This window comes from Schistocerca cancellata, chromosome 2 (assembly GCF_023864275.1).
Source record: "Schistocerca cancellata isolate TAMUIC-IGC-003103 chromosome 2, iqSchCanc2.1, whole genome shotgun sequence".
Taxonomy (NCBI): Eukaryota; Metazoa; Arthropoda; class Insecta; order Orthoptera; family Acrididae; genus Schistocerca; species Schistocerca cancellata.
The window spans coordinates 256,686,672-256,704,427 of NC_064627.1; the positions used below are offsets into that span (position 1 = coordinate 256,686,672).

Consider the following 17,756-nt stretch of genomic DNA (forward strand, 5'->3'; position numbering starts at 1 on the left):
GAAAGACACGAATGCCACACTAATCCCTTGCTTGCATGTCGATGATTATATACCCGCGTCGGAGTCGCGCTACGTTGCATACACGGTGCAGTAACGCCCTTAAACTGAAACTTTTTCATCAGACCATGTTGTTTCTGTGATATTCAGTTCGAAGACTGGTTTGATGCAGCTCTCCATGCTACTCTATCCTGTGCGAGCCTCTTCATCCGCGAATAAGTACTGCAGCCTACACCTTACTGAATCTGCTTGCTGTATTCGTCTCTTTTGCTCTCTCTCTCTTCGATTTTTACCCCCCCCCCTCCCCTCCAGTACTAAATTGGTGATCCCCTGATGTCTCAGGAAGTGTCCTCTAAACTGAGCCCTTCTTTTGGTCAAGCTGTGCCACAAATTCCTTGTCTCTCCTATTCCATTCGGCCCATCTAATCTTCAAGGTTCTTCTGTAACACCACATTCTCTTTTTTTCTAAATTGTTTGTCGTCCAGTTTCACTTCAATACATGGATACACTCCAAATACCTTCAGAAAAGACTGCCTATCACTTAAATCCATGTTCGATGATAATAAATTTCTCTTCTTCATAAATGTTTTTCTTGCCATTGACATTCTACATTTTATATCCTCCTGCTATCACCAGTTATTTTACTGCCCAAATAGCAAAACTCATTTACTACTTTAACTGTGTCGCTTCCCAATTAAATTCCCTTAGCATCACCTGATGTAATTACATTATTATTGTTTTGCTTTTTGTATGTCAATCTTATATCCTTCTTCCAAGGCACTGTCAATTCCATTCAGCTGCTCTTCCAAGTCATTTGCTGTCTGTCACGTAATTACAATGGCTTCGCAGAATCTCAAGTTTTTTTTATATCTTCTTCCAGAACTTGAAATTCTTGTCCAGATTTTTCTTTTGTTTCCTTTACTGCTTGCTCGTTGTACAGATTGAATAACATCGGGGTAGGCTACAGCCCTGTCTCACTCGCTGGTTCTATACAAGCTGTTCTGTACAAGCTCTAAATAGCCTTCTGCTCGATGTATTTTACTCCAGCTACCTGCAGAAATTCAAAGAGTGCGTTCCGGTTAACACTGCATTCGCGGGTTTGCCTTTACTTAGTCTATCTTCTAAGAGAAGTCGTAGGATTAGTATTGTCTCGCGCGTTCCTACATTTCACTGGAACCCAAACCGATCTTCCCCGAGCTCGGCTTCTTACCAGATTTTATTTCATTTTTCTTGAAGAATTCGTTTTACTATTTTGTAACTATGGCTTATTGAACTGATAGTCCGGTAATTTTCAGACCTATCAGCAGCTGTTTTCTTTGGAATTGAAATTACTACACTCGATGTATGTCGCCTGCCTCATATATGTGACACACCAGATGGAAGAGTTTTGTCATGGCTGGCTCTCCCAAGGCTAGCAGTAGTTCTGACGGAATATTATCTACTCCAGAAGCCTTGCCGCATTACCGTATCTCCCATCTCACCTTCGTCTACGTCATCTTCTCTTTCTATAATACTGGCTTCATCTCCCTTGTATAGGCCCTCTTTATTCTCCTTCCACCTTTCTGCTTCCCTTTATTTGCTTAGGACTGGTTTTCCATCTGAGCTCTTTGTATTCATACAGCTGCTTCTCTATTCCGCAAAGGTCTCTTTAATTTTCCTGTAGGTGATATCTATCTTTCCTCTACTGAAATATGCTTCTAATCCTTACATTTGTCCTCTATCTATTCCTACTTAGCCATTTTACACTTACTGTCAACCTCTCTTTTTAAAAGTTTGTATTCCCTTTCTCCTGCTTTATTTGCTGTAAATTTTCGCCTTTCATCAATTAAGTCCAATATTGTGTTATCCAATGATTTCTGCTAGGCCTTGTCTTTTTCCCTATTTCTCGTAATATACTATTATAATAATTTTTATTACCATATACCAAATTAAGCAATACTATTACTAATTTACATCAGTTATATAAACACCTTATAATGATCCCAATTGTAGGAGTGTTGAACATCATAGCATATTCAGGGATGAGGAGTTGGAGTTTGGTGGTGGTGAACGAAATTACGCCACACGGTTGGTTTTAAGAAGACAGTCACTGAGATCTATTCTGTGGGGAATTTATCCTCTTCATTTTCAGAAACAATTTACTTTGTCGAAAAACGTAATAAGTCTACAAAACTTTCCATTAAGGACCACCATCTGACTGGACTAATGGTCCTCCGTCCTCCTTCAGCACCATCGTTCACCGTCAACGTCGATGTAACTTTTGTGTTGTCACCAGCAGGAAAACCCACCACTGGAAGCGGATGAAAGCTGATACGCTACAAAAGCTATCCACGTTTTTCTATTCTTGCACTACTTGCCGATCCTAGCTGTTACGTCCTCGATGTCATACGATTATTTCGGCCTGCTCCTTCTGTGGCCAGAGTGGAGCTAGTGTGGTGCGCAGATTACTACATCGTATTATGTATACTTATCCACCAGGAATGTGTGCAACGCTCACCATTCTCCACAACAAGAAAAACTTTCAATGTGTATAAAAATAATCACACCGGAGGAGGATCGCCATGATATAGATTGTAAAGTGATAACGGGTGTCCTATTTTTTAGTGAGAATCCATAGACGGTTTTTATGAATTTAATGTCGATCAGAAGTGTACCTGCGACATGTCTAGGTTGACGTACGGGTCATATTTTTCTACATGCAGCCGAAATACCTTAATGATCATGTACTTCCTTATGCCGATGCAATAACTGGCGATATAATCCGATGCAGTTCAACGCTTTAGGCGGCCGTCTCAGTCAGAACTAGGACTGTTGATATTTTTAAAAATATCGGAAATCCAATATCACTATTTAAATATCATTATCGGCCCTTGGTATGTCGATGTATCGATATATCGACATAAAAATGTCAACGTATCAGATTATATAAATATCGGCTGAACATTGTAAATGTTCACCCCGTTTTAGAGCTGTATATTTAAGTATTGATTTATTGTTAGATATTCTGTACATCAACAAACTAGCAGTCTGCTCATCCGCCTTACGGCAATAATGAGAAGGAAAACAATGCACATTCACGCTTGGCGATAATCACTTTTCTAACCTTGTTAACCTTATGTAAGCTTCCGTCCTTCGGTTCCGTCGCATATCGGATTTTTCCAGAACATTTCATGTCTACTTCCCTGTTTTTTCACTTCTGCAAACTCCAGCGACCTACCAGTTGCAATGTCAATCCATGCTGGATCCCAACGGCCTCGTATCACTAGCAGTTGAGATGACAGGCATCTTATCCGCATGGCTGTAACGGATCGTGCAGCCACGTCTCGATCCCTGAGTGAACAGATGGAGACGTTTGCAAGACAACAACCATCTGCACGAACAGTTCGACGACAACATTTGCAGCAAAATGGACTATCAGCTCGAAGACCATGGCTGCGGTTATCCTTGACGCTGCATCACAGACAGGAGCGCCTGCGATGGTGTACTCAACGACGAACCTGGGTGCACGAATGGCAAAATGTCATTTTTCCGGATGAATCCAGGTTCTGTTTACAGCATCATGATGGTCGCATCCGTGTTCGGCGACATCGCTGTGAACGCACACGCTTGTCACAATACGCCAGTCACTACTCTTTAGGAACTGTGGTTTCGTGTTGAAGCTGCATGGGCAGCTGTACTTGTACACGCCATCCAAGCTCTGTTTGACTCAATGCCCAGGCGTATCAAGGCCGTTATTACAGCCAGATGTGGTTGTTCTGGGTACTGATTTCTCAGGATCTATGCACCCAAATTGCGTGGAAATGTAATCACATGTCAGTTCTAGTATATTTTTCCAATGAATACCTGTTTATCATCTGCGTTTCTTCTTGGTGTAGCAATTTTAATGGCCAGTATTGTACATAGCCGTAACAGACTCCTCTAATGAAACTGTCATAGACGAACAAACAATGATCGAAGTACCAATGGTCCACTGTAGCTGAAATTGTGTCTTGTGTAGAGAAGATCTACCCGCCACCACGACCTCCTCCCAGCACTGCGCTCTCAGTACTGCGCCGTTCCAAACGGCCCGTGTTCCGTGAGCACGCAGTATTTTTTCACTTCAGCGTTGATACTGCACCCTACTTCATAGAGCTACTGCCATATACGCTCACACCTAGGTCTGCCACTGTCCCCGCAATTCTTCCCTTCCACCACCACTTCAAAGACAATTTTCAGTAACTATTCAAATCGTGATTTTTTACCGAATCTTTTCAATGTTTACGCTCTTAATTAGGCATTTATTCCCAGTGACTCATTGCAGAACCTCTTCATTCTTCATTACATCAATCCATTTGGTCTTCAACAGTCCCCTGTAACACCACAGTTCTTATGCTTCTATTTGTTTTACTTATGTGTTCCCCATTGTAATTTGACAATCAATACACAGTTGTGCTCCAGCTTTGCATACTATTTTCCGGATATAAACCAAAACTACAGAAATAATTGGTTCAAATGGCTATGAGCACTATGGGACTTAACATCTAGGTCATCAGTCCCCTAGAACTTAGAACTAATTAAACCTAACTAACCTAAGGATATCACACACATCCATGCCCGAGGCAGGATTCGAACCTGCGACCGTAGCAGTCGCGCGGTTCGGGACTGAAGTGCCTAGAACCGCTTTGCCACCGCAGCCGGCCAGAAATAATTATATTGCATTGGAATTCATAGTGAATTACCAAAATTCCTAGACAGTTAAAATATAAAATTTCACTCTCCTTAAGTAACTGACAATTTTGTTGACAGGAAGCGCAAATGGTCAAGGAAGTAAAATAAAAAAAAAAATGGAAATAGATTGTATAGACGTACAGAATTTTTTAGACAATCTTGTTTGTGTCGAGTTCTTATCGGAACGAAAAGAAGAGGGATAAGATTAAATGAAAGCTTACAATAGATGGGTTACTTTAAGCGAGATTTCTTGAAGATTTTGAGAATTATGTTTGTAATTTCATCAAGAGTCTACGGGGCTAACGTAATTTTATGCCTTGAACTTTTAAACGTTGACTTAAAGTGTCCCACCTTATATTATTTTTTCTTATTGCCGGCTGGAGTGGAGGAGCAGTTCTAGGCACTGCAGTCTGGAACCGCGCGACCGCTACGGTCGCAGGTTCGAATCCTGCCTCGGGCATGGATGTGTGTGATGTCCTTAGGTTAGTTAGGTTTAAGTAGTTCTAAGGCCTAGGGACTGATGACCTCAGATATTGAGTCCCATAGTGCTCAGAGCCATTTTTTTTCTTATTGTACAGCAAAACAGCCACAGGTGACGTATATATTTATTTATTTAATAGGTTTAGCCCATCAGCCGTAAGAATGGTGCTGCTCAGAACCTCTGTCGAGACCGCTTTGTCTTACGGATGCTTCTGAGCTGTACTTTTAACCTCTAAGGTGTTGCCCCAGCGTAATGAATATCTGAAGACTCTCGCCTCTCATCCCCGAAAGTAGGCCAATAAATCAAATAATAAGCGACCTGAGGCGGTTTCTCTGGACATGACTCCCAAATTGTCACTGAGTTCCCAGCAGGTGATACTTTCGTTTGCTTATCTTGTTCTGTTTCCGACCGTTGTGGCCGAGCGGTTCTAGGCACTTCAGTCTGGAACTCGCCCGACCGCTACGGTCGCAGGTTCGAATCCTGCCTTGGGCATGGATGTGGTGTGATGTCCTTAGGTTAGTTAGGTTTAAGTAGTTCTAAGTTCTAGGGGACTGATGACCTCAGAAGTAAGTGCCGTAGTGCTCAGAGCCATTTGAACCATTTGTTCTGTTCCTATAAAAACCACCTCGTTGCGAATATGTTTCTAACAAACACTCTTCGCCTTTGCCAGCAAGCTTGTTTCTCAATTGTCATACATACTGATCAGGCAGAACATTATGACCACCAACCTATTACCGACCTAAGCCCGCCGAGGCGATAGCAGCGACACCGGAAACGGCAAGACTTGTGGGGCATTCAAGGAATGCTGTGAAGAGCGTTTTCAACACGTGACGAAACCAAGATAATCTACTTCCAGACTTCATGGGGTTGTGTGGCCAGCCCTCATTACAGATGTTGGACGTCGCAGGCTAGGCAGACTGGTAAAGCGGGACAGGCGGCCAGCTGTGGCAGAACTAACATCAGAAAATAACGCTGGGCAGGGTACAAGTGTGACTGAACACATAGTGCACCGAACCGCGAACGCTCCTAACAATGGGCCTCAGCAGCCGACAATCCATGTTTGTGCCACTGTTAAAACCACGAAATCGGCAACTACGTTTGAAATCACTTACGAATCGGTACAGGACGTTGGCGCAGTGACAAAGCCTAGCATGGTCTGCCGACTCCCGATACCTTTCTCATCATGCCGATGTGATGGCGCGAATGCGTCGTATTCTAGGGAAACAGCTCCTTGACACCTGTACAGCGGGAAGGAGACAAACTGGCTGCGCCTCGGGCATGGATGTGTGTGATGTCCTTAGGTTAGTTAGGTTTAAGTAGTTCTAAGTTCTAGGGGACTGATGACAGAAGTTAAGTCCCATAGTGCTCAGAGCCATTTGAACCATTTGAACCAAACTGGCGGCGGTTCCAATGTGCACAGGGGAATATTCATATTGATATACATGGGTCCAGTGGAGCTCGTGCAAATCACCATGACGCCCACGAAGTGTCGTACACTGGCTGCAGACCACGTACACAACTTCATGATGATCAAGTTTACCGACGGCAGTGGTATTTTTCAACAGGATACTGCTCAATGTCATAGGCAAGGAGTGTGATGGAGCGGTTCGAGGAACATAGTGGCGAGTTCCCATTGATGTGCTGGCTCACCAAATCGTCAAATCTGAGACCAATGGAACATATCTGCGATGTGACTGAAAGTTGCGTCAGACATCGCCCCTTTCCCCCTCCCCGGTATATACGGGAATTAGGTGCCTCCAGCCATCTACCAAGGCCTTATTGCTTCCATATTCATGCCACGACGCATCGCCGCTGTTATCTGTGCCAAAGGTGGACATACCGGCTGTTAGGTAGGGGTCATAATCTTTTGACTGATCAATATATACAACTACTTTAAGCTCATACGTGTGACCACACAAGACGTTTATCTGTTTATTTTAAACGCATTCGTACTTCAGCTTGTTATCGATGCAAGTACAAAATGTATTCTCGCAATAGGCAGGTAATGTAATACACTGGACTCTTGCTAAACCGGCCATTCCTTGCACGTATGGGTGCCGGATTAGCGGAACTGCCGGATTGTTGAGAGTGTCTAAAGTTTAGTATAAACACATAGTGATTGTACTTTATCAAATCAAAAGATACAGTCATTTTTAAAGAAACGTTAGTCCTTGAGTGTGTACATGCATATTAATATCACTCGACATTCACTCTGAAACATGTCACAAAGTTTTAGTTGTCTCCACGACGTTACGCGACGGCAGTATGCTTTACCACACAACGGCTTTACAAGCATTTCATAGGTCCTGCCAAGTTTCTGATTTTTGCCTAATGTACTGCAGGAAGACGTCTCCAGCTTCAGCACCAGCAGTCTGAGATATCTTCATGTTCTCTCCTCCTATGTATTCTTCTTCGTCAGTTTTTCGTAACTTCCCTGCGAGCTTATGATTACCTCTTTTCTCCTGAAGTTTGGTCATAAATAGCTGCTCGTCCAACACTATTTCCAGCAACAATGGTTTCTGCGAAGAACCTCAGTTCAGTTTATATCTAATTTCGAGTTTCTGCTTGAGGTCCTGCATAACATGTTTCCCTTTAGAAGCCATGATAACGATCTGTAAGGAAAGTCACTATATCAAAGTGCACGGGAATGTTGCACATTAACTAACAACATTGTTGCAGACGAAATTTCATTATTGTAGGTGTCATTTCAGATTGAACGACTATAGTCTGTAAGTGTGTCGAATTACTGAGAGGCCGGACTACTGAGAGCCTTATTAGCGAGAGTTTGGTGTAGCCCTGTAGCTTTTTTTATGAGCGCTGATACGTGTTCTTTTTTAACAACATAACCTCCATCAAGCGTGATCGCTATGCTAGGTTATTACGAAAAACTACAAGTGAATCTTTTCATACCCTACTGATGGAACTACCGCTCCGAAATACACATAGAAAACAAAAACATTAAAAAAAATTAAATGCAACAGTCCACAGAACTTTATTTATGAAATATATATCACATTTATTCCCCTACTGAAAATAGTTTTATGTGTCATTCAGTAAAGAACTTTGTTGAAGTAAAATATTTATATCAGTAAACGGACTTAACGTAAGAATACGATTCGTAATTTTTGTTCTGGTATTAGTTTGATTTACTTTATTTATTTAATCTTTAGGACGTCAGTCGTAAAATGTTCCCGTTTGCACACATAATTTGTGATTCTGTAAATATTAACCGCTGAAGGAACTATCCGCTTTCTAAATTTTTACCTCGTCGAAATTGTTATCACAACTGGAAGATCAGCTTCAGTCGTAGGCAAAAGAGTATCATTGTACACCTAACTACTGTTTTCAAATTTTAAGAACGCACCACTTCTGCGTTTTATCGGCAGAACACTTAGAAGATGCTACAAATCTACGCAAGAAAGTGCCTACACAACACATGCCAGTCGTATTCTGGAGCATAGATGCGCGGTATGGGGTCCTTACAAGATAGTAATGACGAAAGACATCGAAGAAGTTCAAAGAAGGGCACCTAATAAAGCATTAAAGTGAAATAGAGGAGAAAGTATCACGGATATGATCCACAACTTGAGGTGACAATCATTACACAAAGGTGTTTTTGGATACGGCGAGATATTTTCACGAAGCTTCAAACGCCAGCTTTCTCCTCCAAATGTGGAAATATCTTATTGAATCCCACGTACACGGGGAGTAATGACCATCGCAATAATATAAGAAACATCACAACTCACACCGAAAGATGTAAGTATTTAGTTTTCCCATGCTCTACTCGAGAATGGAACGGACGGGCAATTGTATTAAAGTAGTTTTATGAACCTTCTGCCAAGTGTGAACTACAGAATGCTCATGTAGATGCAGATCAATTCGAGAGTAGCACAAAAATTCTGGGGGCTTAACATTACTGAATGTAAAACTGATCAAATGCTTAATACTTGTTACTGGTGCAGGAATATTTATGCACAAGGACTGGAATATGTAAGATGTTTTGTTAATATATATATCTACTTGCCGTGAATTGTCCTCTCTTTATCTCGGGGATGAACTTCTTGTACGTTCTCTCCCAGCACTGGTGGTGGCTGTCAGCGGCGTACCACAGACGATATTCCTGTTGGCCGCTGGCTTCGCCCTCGAGCGTTACGGTTCCGAAGTACGCCTTGGGCTCCTTGGACCAGCCTCCGTCCTCCGCGTGGCATGTTGTCCATATACTGGAGATAAGGGCGCCTCGGAGATGCTTCGATGAAAATCCTATTATGAGCTCGTCATGGTTGGTATTATTGCTGGGCAGTTCTCTCACGAATTCGTTTCGCTGTATACACGCTCGCACGCTGTTCACGATGTTCCCTGGCAGCCGGGGCTGGCGGCACCACCACCTTACGGATTCGAGCCTGGCCATCAACGTCAGGCAGACTGCGTTTTCCTCCGGCGTTGCGCGACTGCCGGTGGTGGACGATAGCAGCAACAGCAGCGCCACCGTCTGGATCGGACGCCATACCATTCCTGGAAATGGTACACAAAATCTGTTAAAAGGCAATGAAACTACCAGTGCGTGAAATCAGAGTATCCAGAGTTTCGTCTCCGAAACTTAGATTTATAGAGAAGCTTCGGTCAGTGACGTAACTAGGATACGACAGGCGGTGCGCGCAGCGGGAGCCGCTTCCTTGTGGGTGTAGTTTTGTGACATTCGAAAAGCATGAGGATCGACAGAAGACATAGGGAAGAGCGAGGACGGAAGGGGTCGTGAAGAAGAAGAAGAAAACGAAGAAGGAAAATGACTAGAGGATACTGTAATGGGAAAAGGGCAGGGGCATATGGAAGAAAACCATGAGATTCTGATTGGGCCGTGTTAAGCAACATTTCCGTGGGACCTACCTCCTCCTGTTACGGAGATAATTGTATCTTGTATCCGGCTGCTAGATAGAGTTTTTAACAGGTACACAGAGCGTAACATTTTCAATATACTCATGTATAATTTTTTTTGATGCTGTTCTCTTTTAGAAAATCGAAATTTGCAAATGATTTTGTGAATAAGAATTTTTATGAAATTTGAAGTTTATAAGAATATATTTTATAAATACGGTATTACATAACGAAAAATAATTTATCAATGGTAGATCTGATTTACATCAATAATGTTACTAATGTTAGGTAAGGAAAAGCAAGGGCACGGACCTCTGTGGTAGAATGGGGAGTGTGGTGGGAAGAGGGGGGGGGGGGGGTCTTAGAGGTATCAAAATGTGGTAGACTCGTTGTGACGTACTGCAGTACACTACTAACGAACAGCTAACAACCCGTCGAAGAGATGCTAATCTTGTGTGGCGAAACTGATGCAAAAGCCTCGACTGATCGATAGATTTGTCTCTGTGGATTAAGAAGAAGGCACGTTGGGCTCCATAGCACATCACGAAAGCGTCCGCTGATACAGGGAGTCGAAATCGGTTTCCAAAAATGCGTTGTGTTACCCATATATAGGCAATGAGGGTTCACAGACTTTGCAAACGTCGATGCCCAACTAAGCACATCTTGTTATTGTCTTCAGTTAGAGTAACAATTAGTGACGTAAATGCATGGATGAGTATGCGTATCTAACACTGTTGTGTTATTTCAGATACATGTAATTCATACTGCCTCCCACATGTGTTGTTAGTTTTATCTTTTTAACCTACGATTTGAGCGTTGGCAACTTGACGATGAGACCATTTTCTCTCGAAACACTTAGTTGATGTGTGATGACTAAGATTAAAGTGGCTGAATACTACCAACTAATACTGAGATAAGCTGCGAATTATTATCAAAGATCTAAGTTAATTCTTTTATCCATCATCTATGAGAAGCATAAATACAATTCCAGTAATGGTATGGAAAACCCCAGTAATCGTAGCACCATGGACTCCCAGAAATTAATAATTCTAGTGACTCTAGAGATTCAGGAAGACCTTCGAGGAGTGATGAAGATCGTTTAAACGTATTAATCCACAACGATCCAATTCTGTGTACTCGAGAACTGGCATATGTGATCAACTGTGATCATTCCACCATCGTGCGACATTTGCAAGCAACGGGGAAGGTTCAGAAATTGGGTATAGGGGTATTGCAAGCTGTAAGCCAATATCACAAAAGTCAACCGGTGGCGATATGTGCACCTCTACTTTCTAGACATCAATTGGCCCGTGAACAACACTGACCAGTCCCATCCTGTATCGTAACTGGTGACGAAGAATGGCGGTCTTGTGCTAATATAATTAAAAGAAAGGAGTGGTTAAACGAGCCACAAATTCCACGTACAAAGACCTTCGCGCATCCACAGAAGATAACTTATGCATCTGGTGGGACAGCCACGGTGTGGTGTAATACGAACCGCTTCCGCGAGTTGAGACCATCACTACATATTTCGAGTGGTATTTAGACAAAGCACAACTGTTGATCGAGCCTTTAAATAAAACTCAGTTAATGAAAATATTAATTAGTTCATTATCCACCTACGTAAGTCTGAAAACAATAGGTGAAGACTGTGGTAGAACAGATGAGATTTTACAATGTCTAAAAACGATAACAAAGAAGAGAATGAGACAAGACCTAGCTTTCAATGCAAAAAAAAGTTTAAAGAAATAAAACACAAATGCTAGAATACCCAAGTACCATATTGGAGATAAGGCTTTTGTTAAGGTTCAAGGACGTCGTTCAAAGATAAAGAAGAAAAACAGCAAATTGTTCCTAAGACACGATGGACCGTGGAAAGTGACTGGTAAACCACATCAAAATCACTAATCCTTAAGGATCCAAAAAATGGGAAAATTCAAAGGTATATATAAAACATTGAGCACATTACAAATGGAAAACCGATTGGTTGGCAATATAGGAAGATATTAATAACTTCAAGATATACATCTACATCTAAGTGGATACTCTGTAAATCGCGCTTAAGTGCCGGGCAGAGGGTTCATTGAACTTCCTCCACAATAATTCTCTACTATTCCAATCTCGAACAGCACGTGCAAAAGATGAAAACTAATATCTTTCCGTGGACGCTCGGATTTCCCTTATTTTATTATGATGATCGTTTCTCCCTACGTAGGTCGGCGTCAGCAAAGTGGAAGAGAAAGTTGGTGATTGAAATTTCCTGAGAGATTGTACCGCAATGAGAAACGCATTTGTTTTAATTACGTACGCCGCAAATCCTTCAGCATGTCAATGACACTGTCTCCCCTATTTATCGATAGCACAAAACGTGATGCTCTTTTTTGAACTTTCTCGATGTACTCCGTTAATCCCATCTGGTAAGGATCCCATTTCGCGCAGCAGTACCGCAAAAAAGGACGGGCTAGCGTAGTGTAGGCAGTCTCTTTAGTAGATCTGTTGCATCGTCTAAGTGTTCTGCCAATAAAACGCAGTCTTTGATTCGCTTTCCCCACAACATTTTCTATGTGTTCTTTCCAATTTAAATTATCGTAATTGCAATTACTAGGTATTTAATAGAATTTAGGGCCTTCAGATTTGATTTATCGTGTAACCGAAGTTTAGTGGATTCCTGTTAGCACTCATGTGGATGACCTCACTCTTTTCATTATTTAGAGTCATTGCCTATTTTCTCCCTATACGGATATCTTTTCTAAATCGTCAAAAGCCTTCTGTAAATCTAGGAATACGGAATGAATTTGCAATTCCTTGTCCCTGGCACTGAACACTTCGTGTGAGTAAAGAGCTAGTTGTAATTCATAATGTTCGGACGCAATATATGTTCCTAAATCTTCTTACATTCCGACGTTAATGGTATAGGCCTGTCATTTAGTGGATTACTCCTACTGCCTTTCTTGAATATTGGTGTGACCTGTGCAGCTTTTCAGTCTTTGGGTACGGATCTTTCATCGAGCGAGCGGTTGTAGGTGATTATTAAGTATGGAGCTATTGAATCAGCATACTCTGAAAGGAACCTTACATATAAGAATCGAAGAAGATGGTACGATGAAGTATTAAGTATTTCACGTTCGAAAGAAACGGAATACAAGTTTGAGAAAAGATAACGAGTCGTAGGGGAATAGGTCACTGTTTGGGAAGGTTGACTGCCAGGAATCTAAACGAAAGAACTAGATTAATTCAAGATGTAATGTAATACAGAAAGAGACGTAGTAAACAACTAATGTACACGATTCATTGAAGAAGTGCAAATTTATTGCTTAATACAGTACAAACAGCAATTTTGGTACTATTGAGCGCTTACAGTGGACTAAGAGATATTGATGTTAATCTCTAATTCCAGAGGCCTAGGGTAACTATAAATCACCCTATTATATTGAGGGAGGTCATACATAGTATACTGGGATTAGTTTCCAGGAATAAGTAGAAAATTTTAAGTAAAAGCATGGTATACTTTTGAGATTCAGTTTTGGTAGCAAGGAAGGAAGTAATGATGATTAAAGTTGTTATATATTATGAGGAATTCTTTAAGGTGAAATGATTCATGGTAACAGATAGCCGCAGTTAGGAAAAGTGTTGCTAGAGACAATGCACTGCGTAAAAGTAATGAAGTATCATAGCTTTAAGGGAACCGAATACTTGCCTATGATGCACTCAAGTAAAAGTTAGCCCTCGAAAGCTAGACAGCTACTTGAATGGAATACAAAGTAAAAGTAGACGGTTTCGAAACTTGCTTAAACCCGATTAAGTTTTTTTCCAGGAAGTTAGTAGAATCTATTTTAGTGCATACCTGCAATTATGTATTAATGGAGAGTAGGAGGTTCTGTTTACTGTAACACGTATTTTTGGTAGTACAAAAACATATATGGTGTATGTAACAAACCAAGGGAGTTGCATAAATGTTCGGTGGTTCAAGACATAGGTCCCATTCCTATGTACAAATCAGCAAAGAAATTATGAGAGAAAAATAATAATAATATGAACATTATTGTCTGAGGACGGTGGTACTGTTCCTCACTGTGGACTGTTCTGTGGAAAATAACTCCAGGCATGGACTTGCGTGTAATAATGTTGACAATACACCTAAGATATCGTCGAAAAAAGTAGTTTCTGATAATTGATTGATAACACAGGTCTGTGACATAAAAATTGTTTCAAATTTATTAAGTGATTTTTACACTGTTTTCAACGCTGATTTCGGGAAAAATGGTGAAAACATTCCACCACATACAGTTATTTCACAAACTGCTTGTCTAGTTTTAGCTTTTTCCGATATTCCAGCACTCTAGTGAGTTTGAATTTTGGTTCTTAGGATCACCATAAACTGTTATTTAGCGGTTTTTATACTAGATATACGTAAAATAAAGAGTAATTAGGAGAAACCAGCAGTATTCTCATGTCAGTGCCTGTCTGTCGTGCTGCCCCTTCCCCCGCCATCACCAAGCAGTGAGCTTCTGCTATTGACCTTCAGTTCACAATACCTCTTCACTCTGTGCTGTTCACGTGTTGTTGTTACTAGTGCTAAAAGTAGTGACTGTTTTCTTGTGTTGTGAAGCTGTTTTATGGACAATGGACAATGGCTACCAGAGAATGTATAAACTCGCCATATTGCTTTGGCTACGTTTGTGATGACTATACCGTTAAAAAGCAACAAAGAAACATTTCCGATTTTCTTGAAAAAGTATATTTCGCCTATTGTGGTATAGAGTTAGACGATCAAGATACTTCTCTCAAGAAGGTGACCTGTTGTTTTGCAGCGATGTTCCTGGACTTATGACAGATTTCAAAATAGAGTATGCTCCTGATGAGTGGAGACTTTTTATTTATTCTTCAAAAAAGAAGCCTTAAAGCAGTACTTCTACACAATGGCAATAAGTATGCTTCTATACCAGTTGGACACTCGGTTCACTTAAAAGAATGTTACGAAAACCTTGAACTGGTTTCAAGCAAACTCTGCCATTCAGACCACAAATTGACACTATGTGGTGATTTAAAAGTGATTTCAATGCTGCTTGGTCAACAAAGTGGCTATACAAAGTTCTCTTGCTTTCTCTGTGAATGGGACAGTAGAGACAGAAAGCAACACTACATAAAAGAAGATTGGCCCTTGAGAAAAACCTTACAGGTAGGGGTTAAAAATATTGAGAGGAAAAGCCTTGAGGATCCCAAAAAGGTGTTACTTCTACCACTTTACATTAAGTTGGGGCTGGTGGAACAAATTGTTAAGGCATTTCCAAAAGAAGGGGAGTGTTTCAGATATCTTTGTGGCCAGTTTCCTGCTGTGACCGAGTGGTTCTAGGCACTTCAGTCCGGAACCACGCGGCTGCTACGGTCGCAGGTTCTAATCCAGCCTCGGGAATGGTTATGTGTGATGTCCTTATGTTAGTTAGGTTCTAAGTCTAGGGGACTGATGACCTCAGATGTTAAGTCCAATGGTGCTTAGAGCCATTTGAGCTATTTGGACAGTTTCCTGGTTTATCTGAGGCAAAGCTAAAGGAAGGAACCTTTGTCCGACCAGACATTACAAAACTAATGACAGATCCCAACGTTGTGGACAAAATGGAAACAAAAGAAAGGCAGCGTGGACATCTTTTAAATTAATTGTTACCGGTTTCCTAAGAAACAAAAGAGATTCTTACTACAAGAAAATTGTCGCAGACATGCTCGACAACTTTAAGAATCTGGGCTGTAACATGAACATTAAAGTTCATTTTCTCTACTCACATCTTGACTACTTCCCTACAAACCTTGGAGATGTAAGTGAAGAGCAGGGCGAAAGATTCCACCAAGACATCAAAGAAATGGAAAGAAGATATCAAGGGTGATGGAACGTCAACATGAAAGCGGACTACTGCTGGACGATAAAAAGCGATGATCCTCAACGAGTCCACAGCCGGAAAAGCAATAAAAGAAGCTCCGATAGAAAGTTAAAGCGTTATTAAAAGGACTTATGAGCTTAAAGAGAAATGGAAGTGTACTGAAAATGTAGTTTAGAACATGGTTTATAAATAAAATAAAATTTTATAACGTTGGAAAAAATGTGATAAAGTTCTTAAATTTTATTATTATGCCCAGAAATACTCCCTGTTTTGTGAGAAAACCTGACATGATACAAAAAAAAAAAAAAAAAATGGATTGAGTTTTTGAAATTAGCGCTGAAAATTACATAAAAGTCAGTTATCAAATTTCAAACAACTTTCAAAAAATATTTTTTTGTCGATATGTCTAATCCAAGACAATAAAATGATATATCTCATGGAAAAGTGATTAATGCAACACGAAATGGTACTGACCGTAGTGTTAATATGAACCGACGTGGTGGTTTTCAGTTAAGTCTAACATAAAATGACAGAGATTTTCAAACCTAGTTGTAAGTGCAGAGACATTATTTGATGTGGGAATATGTTAATGATATCCAATGAAAAGATATAATACAAGGTGTCAAAGTGTGCCACAGCCATGTGTCGAGCCGCTGGAGGCGGGGGAATGGGCGGGGGAGGGGGGACTGAAGGGATTGGGTTGTGCTAATAATCATGGCAGAATAGAGTACATCCAACCTTGGTCAGCACTACTTTACATCAACGACGCTGTTCGATGCACTGTTCGTGGTAAGAGAACTCTTAGTATATACATAATGTAATATTAGTATCAAAGGAAGCGTAGTTAAGCTTTATCGGGTCATAATATCAAAAATGAGTATACATGTATAGCTTTATGTTGGAAATAGTGTATATTGTTACATGGGTTCGAGGCCGTTGGCGCAGCGGTGGGTGACCTGCTCCAACAGGGTACGGCTTCGTTGAAAGCTTGTCACCGTATACGGTAAGCAGACGGCCGTGTCAAACTGAAAGACATAGTCGTAGGGACAACAGCCTTTGATTATTATTAAAAAATGTATTGTTTTGTAGAAAGAAAAAAGAAAGGGTCACCTTTCATGTATTAGTTGTTGCCTCGTTGTCTTCACAGTATTAAGTCGCACTCATTCGTGTGAGCAAGTAGAGCTTCTGTTATCGTATTGAAGATACAAACTTATTATGAAGACTTATTAAAATATTGAACATAAGACGTTATGAAAGGAAATTTGAAACCCTTGTTGAGAAGTTATTTTAGTCAAGAGTGTTTATGTTAGGTGCTCATCGTAATAAATCTTGTCCACATCATATTACTGAACAGAACCCAATCATTACTTGAATGAGGCTGAGAAGAAGGGAAGTGGATTATCTTCGAGACTGCTGATTTTCGCTGAAGTGACTTTGGATCTTGGAGGCAGTATGAATATCCACGATTAATTTTGATAGACTATTACACGCTCTTTAAGTGATGTACAGTTTTCAAAATCGAAATGGTGCCGTAATTTTTGACACTGACGTAACATTAGCACAGAGATACGAGATACACAATTGCGCTCGTGACTGATTAATTGCATGTGCTAATCTCACTGGTTGTCTTTGCTACGAAACAATACCCGTACTTCGTGCTACGTAAAAGACGTAATTGCTTGAGATTAGGTGCATATTTACTTATCACAGTTACGTAATTAATGCCCTCCAGCCCTATTAAACAAGAATCTTCTAAGATAAAATATTTATGTGGAACAGTCGATGCTGATACCAACTAAATTAGTATTGGTGGAACGGTTTGA

General features: G+C 40.8%; 1 protein-coding gene across 1 annotated transcript in view; it reads right to left on the minus strand.

Moving 5' to 3' along the window:
- The window catches only part of LOC126153038 (uncharacterized), a 182,617-nt gene that overhangs the window by 133,201 nt on the left and 31,660 nt on the right, over positions 1-17,756 (minus strand). Inside the window, exon 2 of the mRNA XM_049916043.1 lies at positions 9,213-9,700. Within this exon, the coding sequence (XP_049772000.1) occupies positions 9,213-9,700 (488 nt within the window). The remainder of the gene's footprint in view (positions 1-9,212; positions 9,701-17,756) is intronic.